This window comes from Centruroides vittatus, unplaced genomic scaffold (assembly GCF_030686945.1).
Source record: "Centruroides vittatus isolate TY-2023 unplaced genomic scaffold, ASM3068694v2 contig_8, whole genome shotgun sequence".
In the NCBI taxonomy this organism is placed as follows: Eukaryota; Metazoa; Arthropoda; class Arachnida; order Scorpiones; family Buthidae; genus Centruroides; species Centruroides vittatus.
The window spans coordinates 161,700-182,012 of NW_027122517.1; the positions used below are offsets into that span (position 1 = coordinate 161,700).

At 40.0% G+C, this 20,313-nt stretch overlaps 3 protein-coding genes across 3 annotated transcripts in view; 1 reads left to right on the top strand and 2 right to left on the bottom strand.

Moving 5' to 3' along the window:
- Positions 1-181: 181 nt before the first annotated feature.
- Positions 182-1,269, bottom strand: LOC136981989 (uncharacterized). The gene is made up of 3 exons (XM_067278415.1): positions 1,036-1,269; positions 413-559; positions 182-333 (listed from the first exon to the last, which is right to left on the bottom strand). The coding sequence occupies exons 1-3, from the start codon at positions 1,127-1,129 to the stop codon at positions 200-202; spliced, it is 375 nt and encodes a 124-aa protein (XP_067134516.1). The 5' UTR covers positions 1,130-1,269; the 3' UTR covers positions 182-199.
- Positions 1,270-4,964: 3,695 nt separating this feature from the next.
- Positions 4,965-5,743, top strand: LOC136982017 (uncharacterized). The gene is made up of 2 exons (XM_067278456.1): positions 4,965-5,248; positions 5,335-5,743. Exons 1-2 carry the CDS (start codon positions 4,965-4,967, stop codon positions 5,741-5,743), a joined length of 693 nt encoding a protein of 230 aa, XP_067134557.1.
- Positions 5,744-10,365: 4,622 nt separating this feature from the next.
- Positions 10,366-20,313, bottom strand: part of LOC136981994 (ras-like GTP-binding protein Rho1) — a 58,021-nt gene continuing 48,073 nt past the window's right edge. Inside the window, exons 2-4 of the mRNA XM_067278423.1 lie at positions 11,495-11,564; positions 11,367-11,420; positions 10,366-10,567 (exon numbers count right to left, since the gene is read on the bottom strand). Of these exons, the coding sequence (XP_067134524.1) occupies positions 10,413-10,567; positions 11,367-11,420; positions 11,495-11,564 (279 nt within the window). The 3' untranslated portion in view covers positions 10,366-10,412. The remainder of the gene's footprint in view (positions 10,568-11,366; positions 11,421-11,494; positions 11,565-20,313) is intronic.

Below are 20,313 nucleotides of genomic sequence, written 5' to 3' on the forward strand. Positions count from 1 at the left end.
CTTGTAAATGCAAAACCCTCTTTGGATAACTTATCAGCTATTTTAGCCCAAAGCTTTGTTTTGACTACAGGTTTTTGAAAGTCTTCTTCTAAATCTATTCTACTTGCTATTAACAGTTTTACTGCTGCATGGGTCCATTCTGCTACAAGCAAAATTTAAATTAATTTTTAAGATCTGTTACTTTGGTAAATATTTGAAATCACATATACACATCACAATTACCTTTACTTTTATTATGTATGCTTTTTGAAGGATCTGGAGAGCCGACCACAACAGGGTTTTCTTGAAGTTCAGTATGGTTGTCATCAATAATGAGAATTTGTTCTCCACATTCTAAACACAATGTCATACAATTTTATTATACTTGCATACAAGTTATCAATTAATTATTTTTCAGATTAAATGCACTTACCAAAAGTTCCATTATTTTCAGAAAATACTCTCCATAACTTTATTTGTCTCCAATTCAGAATATCTGTGCCTTCAGGTAAGCCTAAGTCAGCAGCACTGAATGTCTTCTGAAGTTCTTTAAAATAATTTTTGATATTGGGTGCTGTTCCTAATGAAAATATGAAGCATTTACTAGTTTTAAAACAAAATTATACTCATTAAATAATTAATTACTGATAATTACCTAATATTTTATAATGCCATAGATTGCATTATAAAATATAGGTAATAAAATATACAGTATAAAATGGTTTACTGAAAGTTTCGACATGTGGGTTATATAATGCTATTTATAAAATCTTTTGACGATCAAGTAGCCTACAAAGAAAGATCGTCGTCAAAAAAGTTTGTATTCTGGAACACAAAGTGAATAAATGGTGGTTTCCTTAAAATTTATTTTTATATAATTGCCATTCGACGAAATTCTACAATTGCTAATTATTATATTACTTGATATCTAAAATCAAGATACAAATAAGTAAGAAATTCAGTCGACGTATCTGATATACGAAGACGAAAAGAGACAATTACGCCTATCAAACTCATTCAGCTACACAAAAGTTAAAAATATATTTATTTTTTTACCTGTTCGAAAACTTTCATAAGTTTTTTCATCAATATTTAAAAGAAAATTTCGATTATTTAGTTCAATTAAAACAGTCAAACATGGTGCCGCCATCTTCGCTCGTTGTCTTAGCAAAAAGCTAGCGCTTCTCAACCTCGCTAACGAAATTTTGTAAGCGTTTTGAGATGGCGCTGCAAGCGAGCTAAAATATGGAACGAGTTTTAGCACTGCGCTGACATCTTGCTGACGTTTCGCTGAATAACGGAATACGTGGTATATCCCGTGATGCGGTTGTGGGCCGTTAGCCGCCCGCTAGATATTCGGCCGCTCTCGCCCGATTACGCGAATCACGAGCTGACTGGATCGACGGCGGGCAACCCCGGCCCGCGAGCCAGCTTCGGCTGGCGAAAAGTTTCTATCCGGCCCGCGAGATCTTTAATAGATTATTAAATTGGAAAAATAACTAATTAATAGTTATTTTTCCAATTTGTAATTTTCGAAAACGATAAGAGAAATAAATGTAGTAATTAACTTTTTATTTATTTATTTCGTATTTGCAGACTAAAAACATTACGAATCGCAAGAAGGCGTCGATTAACTACTACGGCCCGCGGAAATAACGTAAAATTTATTTTGGCCCACGTTATAAGAAAGGTCGCCCACCGCAGACTAGATTTATAACTTAACCCAACCGATAGAAATTTACTGGTATGTTTTTACGATAGTTCCGTATAGTTGACAGGAGTTTTAAAAAAATCCATTAAAATATTTGATATATTTATTCCGCTCTCCCGTCTTATATTACTTACGGATTTCGATGTTAAACCGCTGATATTACGATTTAGTACGTCCCATCCGTAAGTGGATGCAGAAAAAACGTGTACAATTCTAGTAGTGTAAAAATTAACTGTTACTTTGGCAGCATCTTTTACAACCAAATTTAATGAACGAGACGTACAACGGTACAAAAAAAGCTCTAGAATTTATTTTCTTTAAATTCACGATTTACGTATCGGTTGTCGTAAAAATTTCTTTCCACTTCTTTCCCGAGACTACGGATATTCGAGTACAAAGTAACCGGTTTCGACCTATTTCTACTTAAGAAGTAGTTAAATAATTAAGCGATTAGGGAATTAGAAACATAAATAAAACCCCGACGAGAGCCGAAATTTTACTTAAACGGAAGCTTAACCCAACCGATCTCTCGCCGAGTACGGCGGGGTCCGTTCTCTTCGTAATATTAGACGTAATAAAGACAGAAATTTTCCCAGTTTGACGAGAGTGACCGAAAAGTCGTAAATTTTGGAAATTTCCGCGGACACTCGGTCCTAAAACGAATTATTTAGAAAACGAACGACGGACAATCCGTTAAGTTTAACGTATTCAGATTTTTACTGCTACGGCGAGAAACGTTTAAAGTCTACGACAACCCCGTGGCGTCCTTCGATATATACTAGTGACGCGACAAAAGAGGCATTCGACGTCGACCGGTATCGGCGCCCTCGGGATTTGGCACGCGCACACCTACCCGGACCGTCTCCGATTCCATTCGTTAGCCACCCGTTAGGGAGCTATTTCACTAAGAGGATTGTTTTAAGATTTAAAAAGTAAAGAATATTTTGTTATTTTTATGTACGTTTCTTCGCAAGGTTATATTTAATTATAAGTTTCTTTAAAAGTATATTCGTACGATCGAAGAATTTTTTGTACTAGGTAGGTATATTCGTCACGCATTTTGTTTTACCGAGTAAGTTTTTTTTTATAATTTTAATTTTAGCCTTATATCGTGGCTAGTGATTCAAAAATTTATTTCAAAAAAGTTTTGGCTCGAGACCGTATAACGAAAAAGAAAACGTTATTAAAAGAGAAAGAGCGATGCCGAAATTAAATATAAATACGTCGGCAAAAAAATTTCGACATTTTGACCATAAAATTTATGACGAATGACGATTCTTTCGTAAAGTTGAAGCAATTTGGAAATCGAAGCGGAATAGAATTTAACATTGGTAGACGATATAAAATAAATATCGAAAATTATAACGAGTTAATTACGATTAATAGATATATCTAAATTAATAGAAGTTATACGTTTTTTCTCGAAGCGAGAATTGGCATTTAGGGGCCGTAGGGCATTTATTGAATCTAATAACGGAGGAAATTATATTGAACTTTCTTATTTATTAAGTACGTCGGATAATCTATTAAAAATACATTTAAAGAAGTGTACGGTTTTTACTGGCTTATCGAACGAACGAATACGAACGGGCCCCGACGCGCAATTGATCGATTGCCCCCGTAAGTCGGCTTCTTACAGAAACACGGCTTCCCTATCGTCAAATGTCACGGCACGCCACTGGTAATTAGGTATATATCCTGACAAAGATAACGAGTATTCAGTATGGGAATCAGTCGGGACAGAATGATGTTTAGTCTTCGTTAACTTTAAGTATGAAAATGCCGATTCACACGGGTATGTAGTTCGGAAACAGGAATAAATATATTCGCTACATTTGGTGATACTGGGATATTTTTCTCGGTTGACGTATTTGCAAAAATACAAAAATATAGAGGTCTGTTGCGGAAAACGCTCACTTATCGAGTAAATAGGTAGGTAAGAAAAGCCACAATTTAATTTAAAACATAAGGAAAGGTACTTACATTTTAAACAGAAGAAAAATTGAAACTCGACGTTGTCACCCTGGATAAATAATATTGATTAATAATAATAATATTGTTAATACTAAAGAAAAGAAGCTATCGTACGACAGTATCAAATATTCGAGCTAAATGGCTGTGTTTTATACGAGTTCAGTCATAACTGCGTGCATATTCTTGGTTTTGCGCGTTACGTTCACGCGTTGCGTTCGATTACAAGCGTAACACATTAAGTCGAGACATCGCGAGCGGTCGACTAAAATTGGCTTGGCGATCGACTTGTTGGCCAACCCTGGTACGGATACATTTCTATTGCCATTGTAACACATGGTTAAAAGTTGTCTGCACGTTCTTAGCTTGTTCCATAAGTTTTAAAAATAATTTCTAAACATGTTCTATGCATTCCATGTTCGAATCTGTTGGACGATTACGAATGATTCAGACAGCCCAAAGTTAACATTAACAAAAAGAGAGTTTATTTCTCCGTCTAATCCATTCGAGAACAGCGGAGAAAGTGAGTGAAAGAAAATGAACAAGTGTTTACATAAAAGTCGTAAGTTAGGTCACTCTTCTGACACCTGACCTAAGTTCACATACTTTTAGTAAGTGCAGGGTGACAGAAATTCCACGAAACTTGCTACAAATCCCCCCAACAATCGGTTATGGCCCCAGGAAACGCAGAAAACGTTTAAAGAATAAGTTACCCAAGTGATATCGTAAGTTTTCGAGTAAGGCTCCCGAAGAAAAGTACTGAGAGAACAAAAGAAAGATGGCCGAGAAAGCTAAAGGATTGAGTTCAATACCCGAGTTAAATGGATCGAACTACCTATTAACTAATATGGAAATATATAATAAAGAATCTGTTAGAAGGTCAAGATCTGATACACGTACTCGAAAGACCCAGACCAAAAATTTCTGGATAAACAGCCACTCCCGAAGACAAGGCAGCCTATTCTCCGGGCCCGGTGCGGAACCAGATTTGTGGGCCGCCGAAAAAATTTTTCGGGTTTTTTTTTCGTGATTTTGGGGCCCCGTGGGCCTATCGTTTTCCAGGGGCCCGGTGCGGACCGCACCTACTTCACCCCCGTAGCTACGCCACTGAGCCTATGACACGTGGCGAAAGAAGAACAGCGAAGCTCTTAGAATCATCACACGCACAATGGAAGAACACGAGGTTAGTCTAATTTTGAATCTAAACGTTGCACGCGATGTTTGGGAAGACCTAGAACGAAGATACGAAGGTCGATTAGACACTAAACGAAAAATGTGTCGATCAAAGCTCTCGAAATTAAAAATGGAGGGGGACGAAAACTGGAAGGAATATATCAGAAGGGTTCGCGAACTAAATGAAGAAGCCAAAATGATAAATTTAGGAATAGAAGAAACGGAATTGATAACTTTAATAACCGACGGACTGCCCCCTAAATATCACGATATCGCCCGAAAACTCGAAAGCACAAAGGACGCAACGATGAACGACCTAGAATACGCCTTCGAAAAGGAAGAAGACAGAGCAAGCACCTGGCGATACAACGACGCGAATCGGCTTTTCGTTCAAGATCCCAAAAGGGCAAATACGTATATAGAAGAGAAAGGATGTTTCCCTTGTGGAAAATTCGGACACAAATCCTCAAAACGCTGGTATAACCCAGAAATACGAACAGAAAACCGATCGATATCGCAAACGCACGCGTGACGTCGGAACAAAATTTAGAAGAGACATCAGAAACCAAAGTCAGATACGTCGATGCTAAGCCTACTCGGGAAAGAGCTTGGTTCACGCCAGACGAAAGAGCCAACAAAGACAAAGAAGAAGAATGGGTAATCGACTCCGCTGCTGCATCACACATGACATCGAATAAAAACTGGATCAAAGACATAAATCCGGATACACGAAGTATTCGAGTAGCCAGTAAAGACCACGTATATGCCAACGGAAAGGAAACGGTGACGGAAGACAATATGCCCATAGTATTAAAAGACATCCTATATGTTCCGCAGCTGGACGAACACCTCCTCTCTGTAAACAAATTGGTTGAAGATACGCCTTCGAAAAGGAAGGATCATTCTTGATAACACAATCATTCTACACAATCATTCTTGATAAAACAGGGGGAAAAATCATTTCCGAGAACAACGAACAGCCCGAAAGCAACCCAAAGCGGCCCGAAAAAATGGCTTTTTTATTCTAGAGACTGACGAACGAAATTCCGCTAAAAAAGTCACCACTAACGAGCTGGAAAGGAACGAAAAATTTTTATGGCCTAGGAGATTGAGACACGTAAATGAAACATACCTCGACGTAATGAAAAGACGAAACTTGCTTAGAGGACTCGACTACGAGGAGACAAATGATCCAATGCGAAATATGCATGCGAGCCAAACACACTAGAAAACCCTTCGAGGAAACTAAGAATAATAAGACGAAACACCCTCTAGAACTAATCCACATAGATCTCGTAGGACCGATGCCTGTCGAATCGCTCACCGGCGAAGATACAAGACGACGATCGTAGACGACTATAGCCGAAAAATATTCACAAATTCCCTAACGTCAAAGGACGAGACAGCCGATACGCTAGAACTCTTCATAAAAACGACGCGAAACAAAACAAAGCGCACCAGAACAGACAACGGCACCGAATTCGTAAACCGAGACTTCATTCGTATATGCAACGAGCACGGTATACAACAGGTTATTTCTTATTTCTTACTGGTTAGAAACTAGAGGAAGACTGGGTTACGGTCCATTAAACGGTTGTTGTTACTAAACTCCTAGGGTTCTCGAGTGTGAATTATCCTTTTCGGTATTTCCGTAAGAAGTTGTTTTAATAAATACATTTATAAAAATGTATTAAACAGTAGACAAAAGTAGAAATACGTCAACTTTCTTTTTTCTGTTACTGTATTTTAAAATAAAATGACTATCGAGCAACAATTATTCATTAGAATACGCAATTTGTACCGTTACATTACTGTCAATTATTATGAAACGCAGTGGGATCTTGCGTAACGAGTAAAACGAGTACAGTAGAGAGTCGTAAATCGGCACCCCGGTAATCGGAATCGCCGGTAATCGGCACGATTTTCAGTCGGACTGTGTCGTGCCGAATCGAACGTTTTTGATACTAGATTTACTTCTAAAGTATAATTTTCATGTTTTTATATTCTTCGATATATTTATTTTGTTTGTACAAAATAAAGAAATAATTTTTAACGATACGATAGCCTCGATTATTATTATATAAATTTTCGTTAGGCTTAAAATCGACGAAAATTCAACACGAAGCGACACGCAACGGAGAAAAATTCAACACAAAGCGACACGAAACGGAGAAAAATTTGAACATCGGACAGGTTAATGTATTTTTTCGTACATAGACCGTAATCGGAACAAATCCCTAATGTGAACAACCCCAGTCCCCAATTGATTCCGATTTTCGGTTCTCTACTGTATTGGAATGACTGGCTTAACGAGTGACGAGGAGTGGGGAGTCCCGGTGCGCCATCAGTTTATGTTTAGCACTCGTTCCGCTAGCACCTTAGTGTCGCTGGCGATCATACATTCTTCCAAACGTGTGTTCACACATATTACATATAAACATCAACAACCATCGTTCGTTATATAATAAACACGCCAAACGATACGCCAAATTATTGGACTACGTAAACGTTAGAAATTAAATAAATTGAGTAGAGGTAGACAGTTATGCCGCCATCTCGTATTAAATTTAATTAAAATTTAATTTGAAATTGGTTAATTAAATTTAATACGAGATGGCAGCGTAACTGTCTACCTCTACTCAATTTATTTAATTTCTAACGTTTAATTATAGCCTTTACATAACCCAAGAATTTGGCATATCAAACATATTAGCTGCGATTGTTTTTGGTTTCTGCAAATCGAATTCTCATTCCAGGATGGTTCGTTCCGCGCTAGAAGAAAAGACGACGATTCACGCTCCTTAACAGTGTATATTGTACAATTTTCTTCGAATGAACGTTATACATAAAATATTCGAGTACAGTATTTTTTCGGCACGAGACGCATTACCGTATTTTACGTTAATTTATATGGAAAAAACTGTTTCGCAAAGCGAGTGTTCCGCATTACGAATAAGATTAATGGAACGAATTATGTTCGTTCAGTGAGGTTCCACGTATTACTTTGAATGGCCGAAAGTGTTAATTTTAATTACTATATTTTATTTTCAATTTTAAAGTGTGTTTTCGGTCCACAAACAACATATTATAACATTTAGTCTGTTTAATAAATCTTTATTGCGATGTTTCTCTTATTCCGTTTAATAAGTTACATAATGTTGTCAGAGAACCCGTCATAAAACTGAAACTTTGCCACAAATGTCTACAGATCAGTACCGATCCGAGAACCGTGTTTCGACGTCATTTAAACAGGGTTAATTAAAAACCACTTAAACGATGCGTAGCGTATTACCAGCATTTTATAACAAGTCTTAAATATTAAAGCGGTTTATACACTGGATTTTTGTTTTCATCTAACAGTGTAAAATATTTAAAAGAAATCTATATTAGTAATTAATACCGTATTTTCCAATTTCACTAAAACTTACTTCAGAAAATGCGACTCGTTCACGCCGAATGACAGTGTATGCAGCAAATAGCATTATTCGTAATAGAATTATAGTGATTAGTGAATATTTCTTACGATAATATCGTGTGGTTCTTGTGATAAACATTTTTTTTTTAATCTGAAAAGCAATGTTTAATGTCCTAAAAACATTTGTTTAAAAGTAGCTTTTAAAATGTAAGCCGATCACGTTTTTCTTAATGTACTGTATATTAAGAAACTCGATGCAGTTCTTCGATTATTCTCGATGAATAGTTATTATTCGATTCTAATAAATCTGGTTCCTCTCTATATAATCATTAACAAACCATTACTTATATTACGGTAACTCTTAAATCGTCATTCTTCTGGATCTATCGGATGGAAACGAAACAATCTTATACCTTTGGCTGTCGAATGTTTACAATTCGGTGCTAACACCGAACCATTTTAAAAGTATACATATAACAAGAAATCCAACTAATTCAGATCGAAAGAAACAACCGGCTTGGCTCTAGCAACGCCGTACGCATAACCCGAAAAGAATCCAAAACGGGAGGGAATTTCGAAAAGTCTTTTCTCGGTGTACATTCTCGTGGCGTACCCTACTAAAGCGCAGTTAAATATAAAAAATCGCATCTAGAATAGTACTGTATAGTAGAAGCTGAGTTTGTTAGGATAAGCCTTAATCCTCTCCCTCTCCCCGCGGAGGGTATTTCGAAAAATCCCTTCTTAGTGTACGTTCTCGAGACACCCTGTGTACCGACGGCCTTCCTATCGGTCTAATCTTTACCCTTCCGCTATCCACCCAGGCAAAAGCCGAAAATTTTCGACTCGGTATTCCGTCGGCTCGGACGACGAAAGTGACGTCATTTTGCCGATCCGCCGACGGTTTCCGTCGTCCGATTCCGCGTTACGTGTCCCGTACTCGGAAAGCGATGGTCCGACATTCGAATAGATTTGGGCGGTGACCGCGTCCTCTGACAATTACCGAGTGGTCTTAGATTCGGTGAAACGAACAAACGAATATATTCGGAAGAGTCGAGGCAACTCGCCGCCGGGTAAAGCCGGTGGGAAGATTTCCGTGCCTTCCTTACTGTCGCTGGATGGTGGGCAGGGCCGGATTTGAGGCGATCGCAGCGATTGGTGTCAATACGGCCCCGCATCGCATCAAAATTTATATATTTAAAAATAGTACATGTTACAAAAATAAATATCTAGGTATATTATTATTAAAAATATAACAATATATTTCAATAAGTAAATTAACTGTTAATTAATTTTGTTACTTAAAGTTTGAGGGGCCCCGCAAAAAAAATTCAATCGGGCCTCGCACATATTCGATCCGGCGCTGGTGGTGGGTTAAATCCAGGCTCTTCCGCGATCGGTAGCGGGCCGCCCACGAAATCCACGAAAGACGGAAACGGCCACCGCGTTGCATTTTGGGAAAGAAGATGCCGTCCGTTGCTCCCCAGGAAACCACCGAGATGCGGGACCGCGCGGCTTCCGTCCGGAAAAAGAACTTACAATCCGGTAGACGGCTGCCGTTCCTCCGACCCGGGGTCGGCACTCGTCTTTCGCCATAAAAGCCACCGAATGCGCCAATGCAGATTTCGGAGGTCGACAGTAAGGGTTGAGCTCTCGGATCGAGTCCTGTAGCCACGTCCCACACGCCAGTCACGGTAAATTTATAGCTCGACTGAGTCGTCGGTAACGTAACCGGCCGAAATCGCCACGTAACCTTTGACCAGACAATGCAAACCGCCAAAACGGTAAAATTTAACCTACGGCTGAAAATAGTTAAACAATTAACTTTAAAGGCCTTTCCGGCCAAACACGTACCGCGCCCGGAGCCAACTTATTTTAAAGCAAAAGTGAGAACGGCCGTTAAAACCAAAAAACCCGTCGTCTAGGACCGCCGGGGCCGAGCGACCAGTCTACGGTGGGTCCCTCCGTTCGCTATGTTAATCCTCTTCCCGAGTCGATTTAAACCCGCTTTCGCGCCTTACTCGCTACTCCCGCGAACCCCGCAGTTTCGCCCACCGACGCCTTAGGAAGAATCGGAAGAGCCCGGCCAAGCGGGTGAAGAAGGAGAGGCGGAGAGCGGTGCGTGGAGAAACGTGATTTAATGAAGACGAAAGAAATTTACACGGGTCACTCGGGCTTGAGGCACAGACATTTGAAGTCTTCGCACTTGCCGACGGACTCCTTGGCGGCGCAGTGGTCTTCGCAGAACTTTTCGATGACCGGACAGGCGTACTCCGACTTGGACGTCAACTTGTCCCACGAATTCTTCACCGTCACTTTGGCTGCGGAAATCCGGATTCCGGGTTAGTGGCGGCGTGATCGGGAGTCCGACGGAGCCGTCACGGGCGCGAAACTCCGGAGGCGTACACCGACGCGAGTCGAGGGGGTCCCCGACCCACCCCGGTGGCCCGTTCTTCCACGCCGGCTAGTTCCGGGCCTAAGGCGAACTCTGCCTTTTTGTTCCGTCTCGTCCCTTCCGGTTCTAGCGCCGACGCATCCGACGCGGGGCCGCACCCCAGACTTTTGGGCCCGGGATAAACCCCGAATCCAACGCCCCGTTACAAACACTTCTACCAGGTTTTAATTGAAGTCGCCGTTTCGGAGCCTTCCGACCGCGTTCGAAGACGGATCGCGCCTTCTTCCTACCTGTTTAAAAATGCTCGGCCACAGCTTATTTCACGGACAAGGTGTAAAGCGGGTCGGACGGTCCGACGAAAACAATTTCTACGGATTTGCCGAAACTGGAAAAAAGCGGAAGAGTCTCCTCCTTTTCTCCCTCTTCGGCGGAGGGGAGGACAGAGACGGTCGTGGCGGAAGAAGCGGGGCGCCGACGGAAAATAAATACCAATTTCTGTGTGTATTCTCGTCTACTCGGACCTTGTTTATTAATAGGACGGAGCGAAACAAAGTATCTTTATTTTTATTTTGTTTTGACTTTCGACTAAGAACTCCTCTCTTTGCTAATCGGAAAATACGCCGCTATAATAGGTCCTATTAATAAACAAGGTGCGAGTAAACGAGGATACGAACAGAAATCGATAAGAGTAAGAACGTAGAGGTGAAAAGAAGGTAAATAAATACCTTCGGCCAGTTTCTTCTTGATTTTGTTCATTAGCTCCTTGCCTCTTCCGGCCTCTGAAAAAATACCCAACGGGTTATCGTCTTTCCGAGAGAGGGCCCTTCCGCTGGGGAAGAGGAGAGGTACTTACCCGCCAGGGAATGGAGTAGCAACAGGGAGGCCAAAAGGGCCCAGATCCAACGACGACCGACGGCCACCATCTGCCGAGAAAAAGTGGTTAGATTCCGCTCTTTTCCGGCTCCCGCCCCATCTTTTCCTTTTGTGCGGCGTAAAAAGACGGAAGAGAAGGGACTCGGAAGCGCGGTTGCCGGGAAAGGACGAAGATTCTCACCTCGAATTGTACGGAGGAACGAGTCGACGGCCCGATCCCGGCCGTCTCTTTTATTCGACGCCGGGGAGACCACTCACCCGCTCGGCATTCGCGCACCTGCGCTCGGCCGTAAAGATCGTTCTCTTCCCCCCACTCTCCAGCCCCAACTGTGGCAATGGCGGGAGGCGGGCAGAAAGGTGCCGGAAGTCGCCGTCGTTTATTCGAACCCAGCGGCCCACCCCGCGGCCGGAGCTTAATGACGTTCCCATCCTCACGGGTACCCGCGCCGACACGGATTAGCTTTTTGAGCAATGCGTTAGTATTAAGCCAACGAGGATCGCCCCGGAGGCGAATCTAGGTTTCTCGGGGCCCAGGGCTCGTTGAAGTCCAACGGAGCCCCATTTTTTGTTAGATTAAGAATCTTTAAATTGGGGTTTAAAATTCATTTTTAATAACAGAAAACCAGAGTCGAAATATGTATGGTATTGAATGACAAACTTGATATCTTATTTTAAAAAAACATAAGAAATAAAGAAATATTTACATCGATTAATTACCGACCAATTACGCTACATTGATTACAATAACAAATAATACTATAAATGATCATTATTATTACATTATTAATATGAACTATGTTTTACTATGCCGTAAGTGCTCATTGTTAATGAAAAAGTATTAAAAACCGATGATAGTATTTTTAATTGTCTACACGGACATTACTTATTACTAGGACTTTACGCTGGTGTTTAGATATCGACACAAGAACGAGAATTAGTTCAGAGAAACCAAATTTTCTTTATTATATCACCTGTAGTAATTTTCTCTGTGTTTTTTCCGAACTAATTCTCGTTCTTGTGTCGATATCTAAACACCAGCGTAAAGTCCTAGTAATAAGTAATGTCCGCGTAGACAATTAAAAATAACTTTAGAAATAAGGACTGTAAGGCAATTATAATTTAATTTTTGTGGGCTCTCGACACTCGGGTGCCTCATTAGTCCCAATGTACATCCGCCCATTTGGTTTTCGATTCTCCGGCGCTCGGTAATCGCCTCTCGTTCGTCCGTCAATCGGTCGATTGCCCGACCGATTTCTTTACCGTTACTTAAAATCGCCGCAGCCAACTCGTAAATTCCGGCTGTTCCTTGCCTACGTTTCTTCCCAGTCGGGCGGGTAAACGTAACTTCCGTTAACTTCCTCGCCCGTTTACCGACTTTACGTAACTATAAAAACTCTTTTCTACAGAAACGGCGGCAACGTTTACCTAGGTCGGTTCGTCCGGCCCGTTGCCGCACTGTGCCACAAATGAGCTAAAATATAATTATTTATGTGGAAATATCACAAATTGTAGATAATAAAATTAAAATAAGTGTAAGTAAAAGTGCCAAAAATGGTCCAATCTCATTTTTGCACTTGTCAGTAATATAACTTTTAGGAAAATCGGTGAAATAAAATATTCGGCCACCTTTTGCCACTTCGAATATCGGAGCGCTTTATGTACGGGTACCGTACCTGCAACGAAGCTTCTAAGGAAGGACATTACCAGCTCGCTGCAGCCATCGTGTTTGTGTATTGTTAAATAAATACGTTGTCGTCTTTATTTTTTGTGTATTCAGTGTGCTGTATCGAATAAAATGGTTATATAGCCAGCGCTCGTCAATCTCCCAGTTATCTGGCCCCTGCGAAAAACGTTTGGTGACCGCCGATCTATAAATTGTCTGTCAATGGTTAAGTAAAAATATTTTCTTTTACGTGTTTAATACGCGAACACATTTCTCGTGAAAGCAAAGGGTCGTCTATTTACGCAAATATTTCTCTTATTCCGTTCTCTTCATCTTCGCAATACCGGGCTTCATTTCTTCAAACTTTTTCCGTCTGCCAGTTACGAAACTTTCTCTCTTTACTAAACTCGTTCTCCGAATTTGAAAATATTTACGCTATTGCGAATAAGTAATTTTTATTTTCTGCAATCTCGGGGTTAGCCATAAAGTTGGGTAATCCCGCTCACACGGAACAGAACGGATTTCTGAACGGAATTGCTGTGGCCAGATAGCTAATGTTATCGCGAGTCTATAGCGGGGTGGCGAGGCGGTCGATTTAAAAATCGAAACTAAAAATCACAAATATAACTATACGTATTATTATGTTTTTGAATATTATTTCAATGAATTTAATAGTACAGCTACTCGTTTTCGTACTGGCCTTTGATATCCTTCTTTATGCAATAAAGAAGGATATCGATGGCCAGTACGAAAACGAATCTCGATCAATAATGAGCGTATCTACCATCATTTTAATGAATTTATTAAAATAAGCTATTAAAATAGAATATAAAAAAGAATATAGAAAAACAATATTCGCATAAGTAAATAACAGTTAGCTAATTTATGCTGGGAAACCTCTATAATCGAAATTATCTCGATAAAAACTAGCTCTTCCTAAGGGATGAATACGGTCTGTGAATGTTTCTGTTGTAGCAGTTAGGGTAGTACAAATTGGTAACGGGTGTTTAATGTTCGCATTCAATGCCGAGTTTGGGACATTCCATTTCACTTCCATCCTCTTTATAAGTTAATTCTCGGTGCTTTCCTCGGGATTGCCGAACTCTATATATAAAATAGGTCCAAAAGTTCGGTGAAATACATAATATCTGCAACGGGACTTTCGCCTCTCTACCGTAACACATAGGTGATTTCTACACTAATTCAAATTGCCTAGGATACTTTCCGCAAATGTACATAACTAAATCATTTGAACGACATAAATGCCAAATTGTTCACCTCTTCGACATCAACAGTACGAGACGGTGCTAATATATTTCGTAGCAGACTTTAGACTATAGTGATATACTCTGCACTGCTCACTTAAGTAAATTAAATCATCAAAACCACCCGCACCACGTAGGTGCCTTATCTAACATATTCCTATCAACTATTGGAATAGTTTGTGAAATAAACTTTCGTAGTCGACCATAGATTATAGCGATACACCCTCCACTGTATTATAAAGCAATTAATATTATTATTGCTTCTATAACCATAATAACCGATAACTAATATATAATGGAATACATGTAAGAACTCAACCAGTGCGTTCTAAGAATACGTGCCGAAACAAGAAATGGTTTCGTACGAAACACTAACTGCAAACACATTTACAAGATTAACAACGAAGGGAAAATACCAATAAAACTCCACGATAGAATACAACGTCAGCAGCAAGATATAACGCAACAACTAGGAGGAATAATCACAAAATACTACGATAGCGCACAACGATAAAGACGGGAAACCCCTATTCTCACCAAAGTAAGTATCGGGAACGTGCGACAGAATATGTCAATGGGAACGACAGAATAGTACGATGAGAAAGGATAGAATGCAACGAAACGGAGGACAGAAAAACAGCGATAAAACACAACGGGGAGAAAGAAGAAATGAACACTAATACCATAGAACAACGCAATAAGACATAAGAATCCTCCTAATGCCGAAGTGAGTATTGTGCACAAAGTGTTAGGGGAGTTCGTAGGAGCTTAGACAAGGAAAAGACAAACTGTCACTACTCAATAACTTAACAAACATTCTAACACGAGTGAACTTTCGAACTCATCAACATTATCGGATACAAAAAAATTATAAATTAGATAACAATGTCGGGATAATAATATAGCGGCTACGTCCGCATGTATGTATTTAAACCCTTGCAAAGCAAGATGCGAAGCAAGGTCGTGAATAAAGTTGGAGTACCAACCTCCTGACGAACTGTCAGGAAGGATGGACTGCTCCATTTAAGGTTAAGTACAGCTACTCGTCTACGTGTAAAATGGCTATGGATCGAGTCGCGCAGGACAGACGGAAATTGCCGAGTCCGTGCTCCGGTTTTTACTTACGTAGTGCTGTACGTGTCGAGCATCCGCAGCATTCGTAAGCTCGTGTCCGATTGACAGAACGCATCCTACGCAATTTGCTTTCATTTAAAAAGGAGGTACCCAATTGGCACTATCTGTATCGTCGGCGATAATTCAAATTCAACTTGACAGAAAACGACAAGGTATACGCATTATTCTTGGATCTAGAGAAGGCTTACGATTCAGTTAACGTAAGAGCTTTACAAAACAAAATGTCTCAATTTCGAGCGGATAATTCTACGATTAAATTAATTGGTCTACTATTCGGCCATTACGACGCAATTATTGGGCACGAAGGCGAACGGGGTAGTCCCTACGCGATAGACCGAAGATTGTTGCGGGGAGACCCGTGGTCTCCGCACTCGTTTAACTTTTTTATCTTTGACATTAATAATAATTTTGACAAAGACGAGGACGGATTTTTGATAGGCGATACTGTTATTTTGTTTCCTACGCTGACGACATAGTAATTATTGCACCCGCAGCCGTTGCTCTCGGAAGGAAGATCCAAGCAATAACCGCATATTTCAACCAGCTAAAATTAAACATTAATCCAAACGAGTCACAAATAACGATATTCAGAAATGGGAGTAGACTCCCCGGAAAAAGTATGACTTTTTACATTAACAACAGAATTAAAAGTGGTTAATGAAATGAAACTTTTGGGAATAATTTTAACGCCTTTATTATCTTTTGATAGACAAATTAAGACTACGATGGAAAAAGCTCACAGAGTAATTAATGGTACAATGAAATTATTTGCCAAGACTCGCTTAAGAAATACCCAAACACAGTTTAAATTGTTCAATGCAATAGTTTACAACTCACGCATCACCTTTACGGTGTATCTCTAATCCCCATAAACTAGAAATTATTCGGAACAAATTTATACGAAGACTATTTTGTTTAGAGTATAAAATTGCTGGGTGTGCGTTAATGCTAGGGATAAGCAGATATAGCCGCGCAGCGTTATTTATTAAGAGAAGTATGAAACTGTTAATGAAGTTAAGGGATAGTGGTGATATCACACTTAACCCGTTACAACAGCCGTAAAAAACATCAATACCAAAAGGAATCGAGTAGCTCGACCTTCTAAAGCGACCAACAGTTTTGGTTTTTCCATCGATCCGCTTATTAGCTGGCCAGATTTAAGCGAAGATTGGTGTAACCGAATAACCCGAAGTATGTTTGAAATATTGTCAACGCGCGATGTGGAAGATATCCGTTCGCGTTTAATACCGAACTGGTATAGTTCGTTACTAGATTACCCAAATATTAATAGTTATATATCGAATCTACCGTTTGGAGCGAAGCGATTTTTTATTCAACACAGAAATATTAATGATAAATAACAAATTTTATGTATTTGCCGATAACTTATGTCCAAGATTTTCAAACTTTCATACGATTTGTGAATGTGAAAAGAGTTACGATTTAAGGAAACAATTTGATGCGATAAGTTTTAACACTCGAGATTCGGAGATGGCCATGTACAATTTGTTTGATAAAGCGTCGACTCGATGCATAATTAATCTATTTAACTGTTATAAACTTTGTTTAACTCGATGAATAATTATTGTTATGCGGTAATATATAGTACAAAGAAAAGCGACTCCCTTCGTAACAGCCTACTGCCCTACTGCCTTAGACAAATAAAGAGTAATTGATTGATTGATTGGTTCGCAGAACGCTGACGTTCTTAGCGCCTCTACAGCCGTTTTTAAGCTGCGGTTAGTTTAATTTTAGTCTTTCACATATATAGCCTACAATAAATATAAAAATGTAAAATTATAAGAAATGTATTATAGTAAGAGTAGTAAGAGTTTTTTTTTTTTTTTTTTTACTTGTAACACAAACTTTTTGGTGGGGTCGACGATCAAAAAAGTTTGGCGACCCCCGGTCTATAATAGCGAGGTTGAGGCCGAAGTTTTGTAGGCGAGAACTTCGGCCTCAACCTCGCTAGTGACGAAGTGGTCGTCGTCGGAAGCGGAGTTTCTCTTTCGTTCGTGTGTTGTTTTTGAGGCGATCTCTTAAAAAGTTTTGCAAATTTCAACTGAAAAAGTACGTCTTCATTTTAAATTGTAAGTTTTAATAATTATGTGCGTGAACTTCGTATGTTTAGTTAGAGTTAGATAATCTAATAAATTGGATTTAACAATTTGGAGGGCTTATCACACCAAGGCCGACAGAAATAAAAACCAGATCTTTTACAAAAAAGTTATTCTTTAATAATCACATTTCAAATTTAGGTAAGGATGCATTTCGAGTACAAGGAGCCCTCGTCGGCTTAGAAACACACGGCACGAACATAAGAATTATAACACCAATAGTTAACCTATACAGAGGAATATCTAATATACGCAGTGCACTGTATTTACAATTTTTAACGTAACCCATATACTCAAGAACTGAAACTATCGAGTCTAAAATTTTTCGATACAATGACGACGCGATATATCATTATTTGGAACCAGTAAATGTCTTATTTTCTCCCCCATTTTCCAAATTCTGGTAGACGGTACCAGAGCCAACGTCTAAGCGTCGAGCGGTTATACCCGATACACGCTCGGCTCGGAAATTGATAAATAACAATTTTTAAAATAACGTCTACGTCGAGTGAACAAAACGAACTTTAAACTTATGTTTGAATGGTAAATATTTGACATTTGTATAAATTTGGGTGCGCTATTTTCGTTTCCTCTTAGGGAGACGCCATTATCCTCTTTTCCCGATTGTCGCGGCGGTCACTTTCCTTTTAAAATCCTGTCGATTCTAGTGGAAGAATGCACCGCTCGGGACGTACGGATGGGTCTACGAAAAAGTTGTATATTCCTTTCCACCGGAGAGTTTTTGACATTTTCGTCGGCGGCTCGAGATAGCCGTCGACGATAACGGAGGGAGGGCGTAGGCCAGCGTTTCTCAAAGTGGGCGATAACGCCCCCTTGTGGGCGGTAAGTAGATCTAGGGGGCACTGGAGGCAGGGTACCGAACGGTGACCAAAGGCAAAAGTCGGGGTCACCGACAGCCGTTCTCTTTTCTCTGTTAAACGGATAAGAGAAAACATTGCGTTTAATGGTTTCCAGGTGTCGAGAACAATGTGCGGTAAGGGCACAAAGTGTGAGATTCGTAGAAAAGTTTTCCTAAGAATGTTTCCAATCCTTTCTCACACAAGAGAACGTAGGGGGCATTCGGTATAACTTTATAGACAAAGGAGGCGGTGTCGAAAAAGTTTGAGAATCACTGGCGTAGGCGATCAAATCCGGCGTGTTTCGGGTTAATAATTTGTCGGACTACAAAGGCGATGTCGATACGGAGGCGGCGGGACGATAATCCTCCTTAAGCATTAAAGAGTGGCCGAAAACCTCTAATTCCAGTTCGGCCGATAAAAGAAATGCGCAAATTTGCGCGTGGCCCGTAAAGGGCGTCAAAGCATCTACGACGATAACTGCGAATAAACGGGACGGCAGACTCTTTTCACTTAAACGTTCCGACGCCATACCCATTACGGGTGAACTAAATAATTTCCGTAAATGTCTGTCTTTAATCCGAATAAAAAGTAATTTCGGTAGACTATCACACAGCCATCGGGTTAGGTACTTCTTTTATTTCCAAATGCATTTCGAGCTTATTATAATGTATTCTATGTATTATATGTCGTAAAAGATTACGCTTTATTGTGATTAAATAACGAGTATAATATTATTATAATTACTGTCACTTCGTTATTACTTTTTAAAAAGGCGTACCTTTGTAAATTTTATTGTCGTATTTAAGAAAATCATTTTAATATTATCCGATTTATAGCCACGGTTTGTGAAAACAGAACCAGAGGTATCGTACGAATGTAACGGAAAAAAATTTATAAAAAGAGGTGGGTCCCTTGTTAGATATAAAAAAGATTTTGTGTGTCACAAAATATAATCTACACGAGTCAAAATTGTTAAATGAGTAATTATAGTTTAATTTTTTAATAGAATTGTGCCGAAAAAGGGCTTAGAAATTAAATAAGCCCGAAATGCGTACTGAAATATAATAAAAGAAGTACCTAACCCGATGGCTGTGTGATAGTCTACCGAAATTACTTTTTATTCGGATTAAGGAGAGACATTTGCGAAATATATAAAACGGCTACCATATTGGATATTTGCACGAACTAAATAAGTTTCAAAGTACATACCCGAAGTCCGACGAAATTCGGTGCTCGTTCCCGTTAATCCGTCGTCGTCCCACCAAAGTTTTCGGCAGTTACTTCCGTAAAGGTACCGTAGGTGGATCGGTGTTTCTGGGCGCCGTATTTATTCCTTTTTAAACGTTTTAAACGAAGAAAGACACTCTTTCGCCGCGGTCCGGAGGAAACTTCATTACGCTACGTTTCCCTACCGACGCGCCGAGAATTTCGGGATGCAAAAAGTAGCCGGTACCACCCTCCTCCGCTTTACTTCCGGAACGGTCGACTTCATTAATTTTTTTTTCTTCCGGTCCCGGCCCTATACGCCGGCAAAACGACTACTCGGGAACGAGTGAGGGCCCGCTTCCGCTTTGCATCGGTCGATTTCCTGCCAATCTTTCTCTCCTTAAAGAAGAAGAGCGCCGGAAGGAGGCTTCTTTGCAACGGCCGTCGTCCGGAAATTTGCATATAACGCTTTTGCTGCGGCGTTAAGACGGCGACCGAAAACCGACCGAGGAACGTCGGAATAAGAGGAAAAGCTCTTTTTTCCATATTTTCGT

Coding starts and splice junctions, on each gene's coding strand:
- LOC136981989 (XM_067278415.1), bottom strand. CDS start 1,129: ATGGCGGCACCATGTTTGACTGTTTTAATTGAACTAAATAATCGAAAT. Junction 560..1,035: donor TTATGAAAGTTTTCGAACAG/GTAAAAAAATAA, acceptor TATTTTCATTAG/GAACAGCACCCAATATCAAA. Junction 334..412: donor TGAAAATAATGGAACTTTTG/GTAAGTGCATTT, acceptor CATTGTGTTTAG/AATGTGGAGAACAAATTCTC.
- LOC136982017 (XM_067278456.1), top strand. CDS start 4,965: ATGGAGGGGGACGAAAACTGGAAGGAATATATCAGAAGGGTTCGCGAA. Junction 5,249..5,334: donor GATCCCAAAAGGGCAAATAC/GTATATAGAAGA, acceptor AAATACGAACAG/AAAACCGATCGATATCGCAA.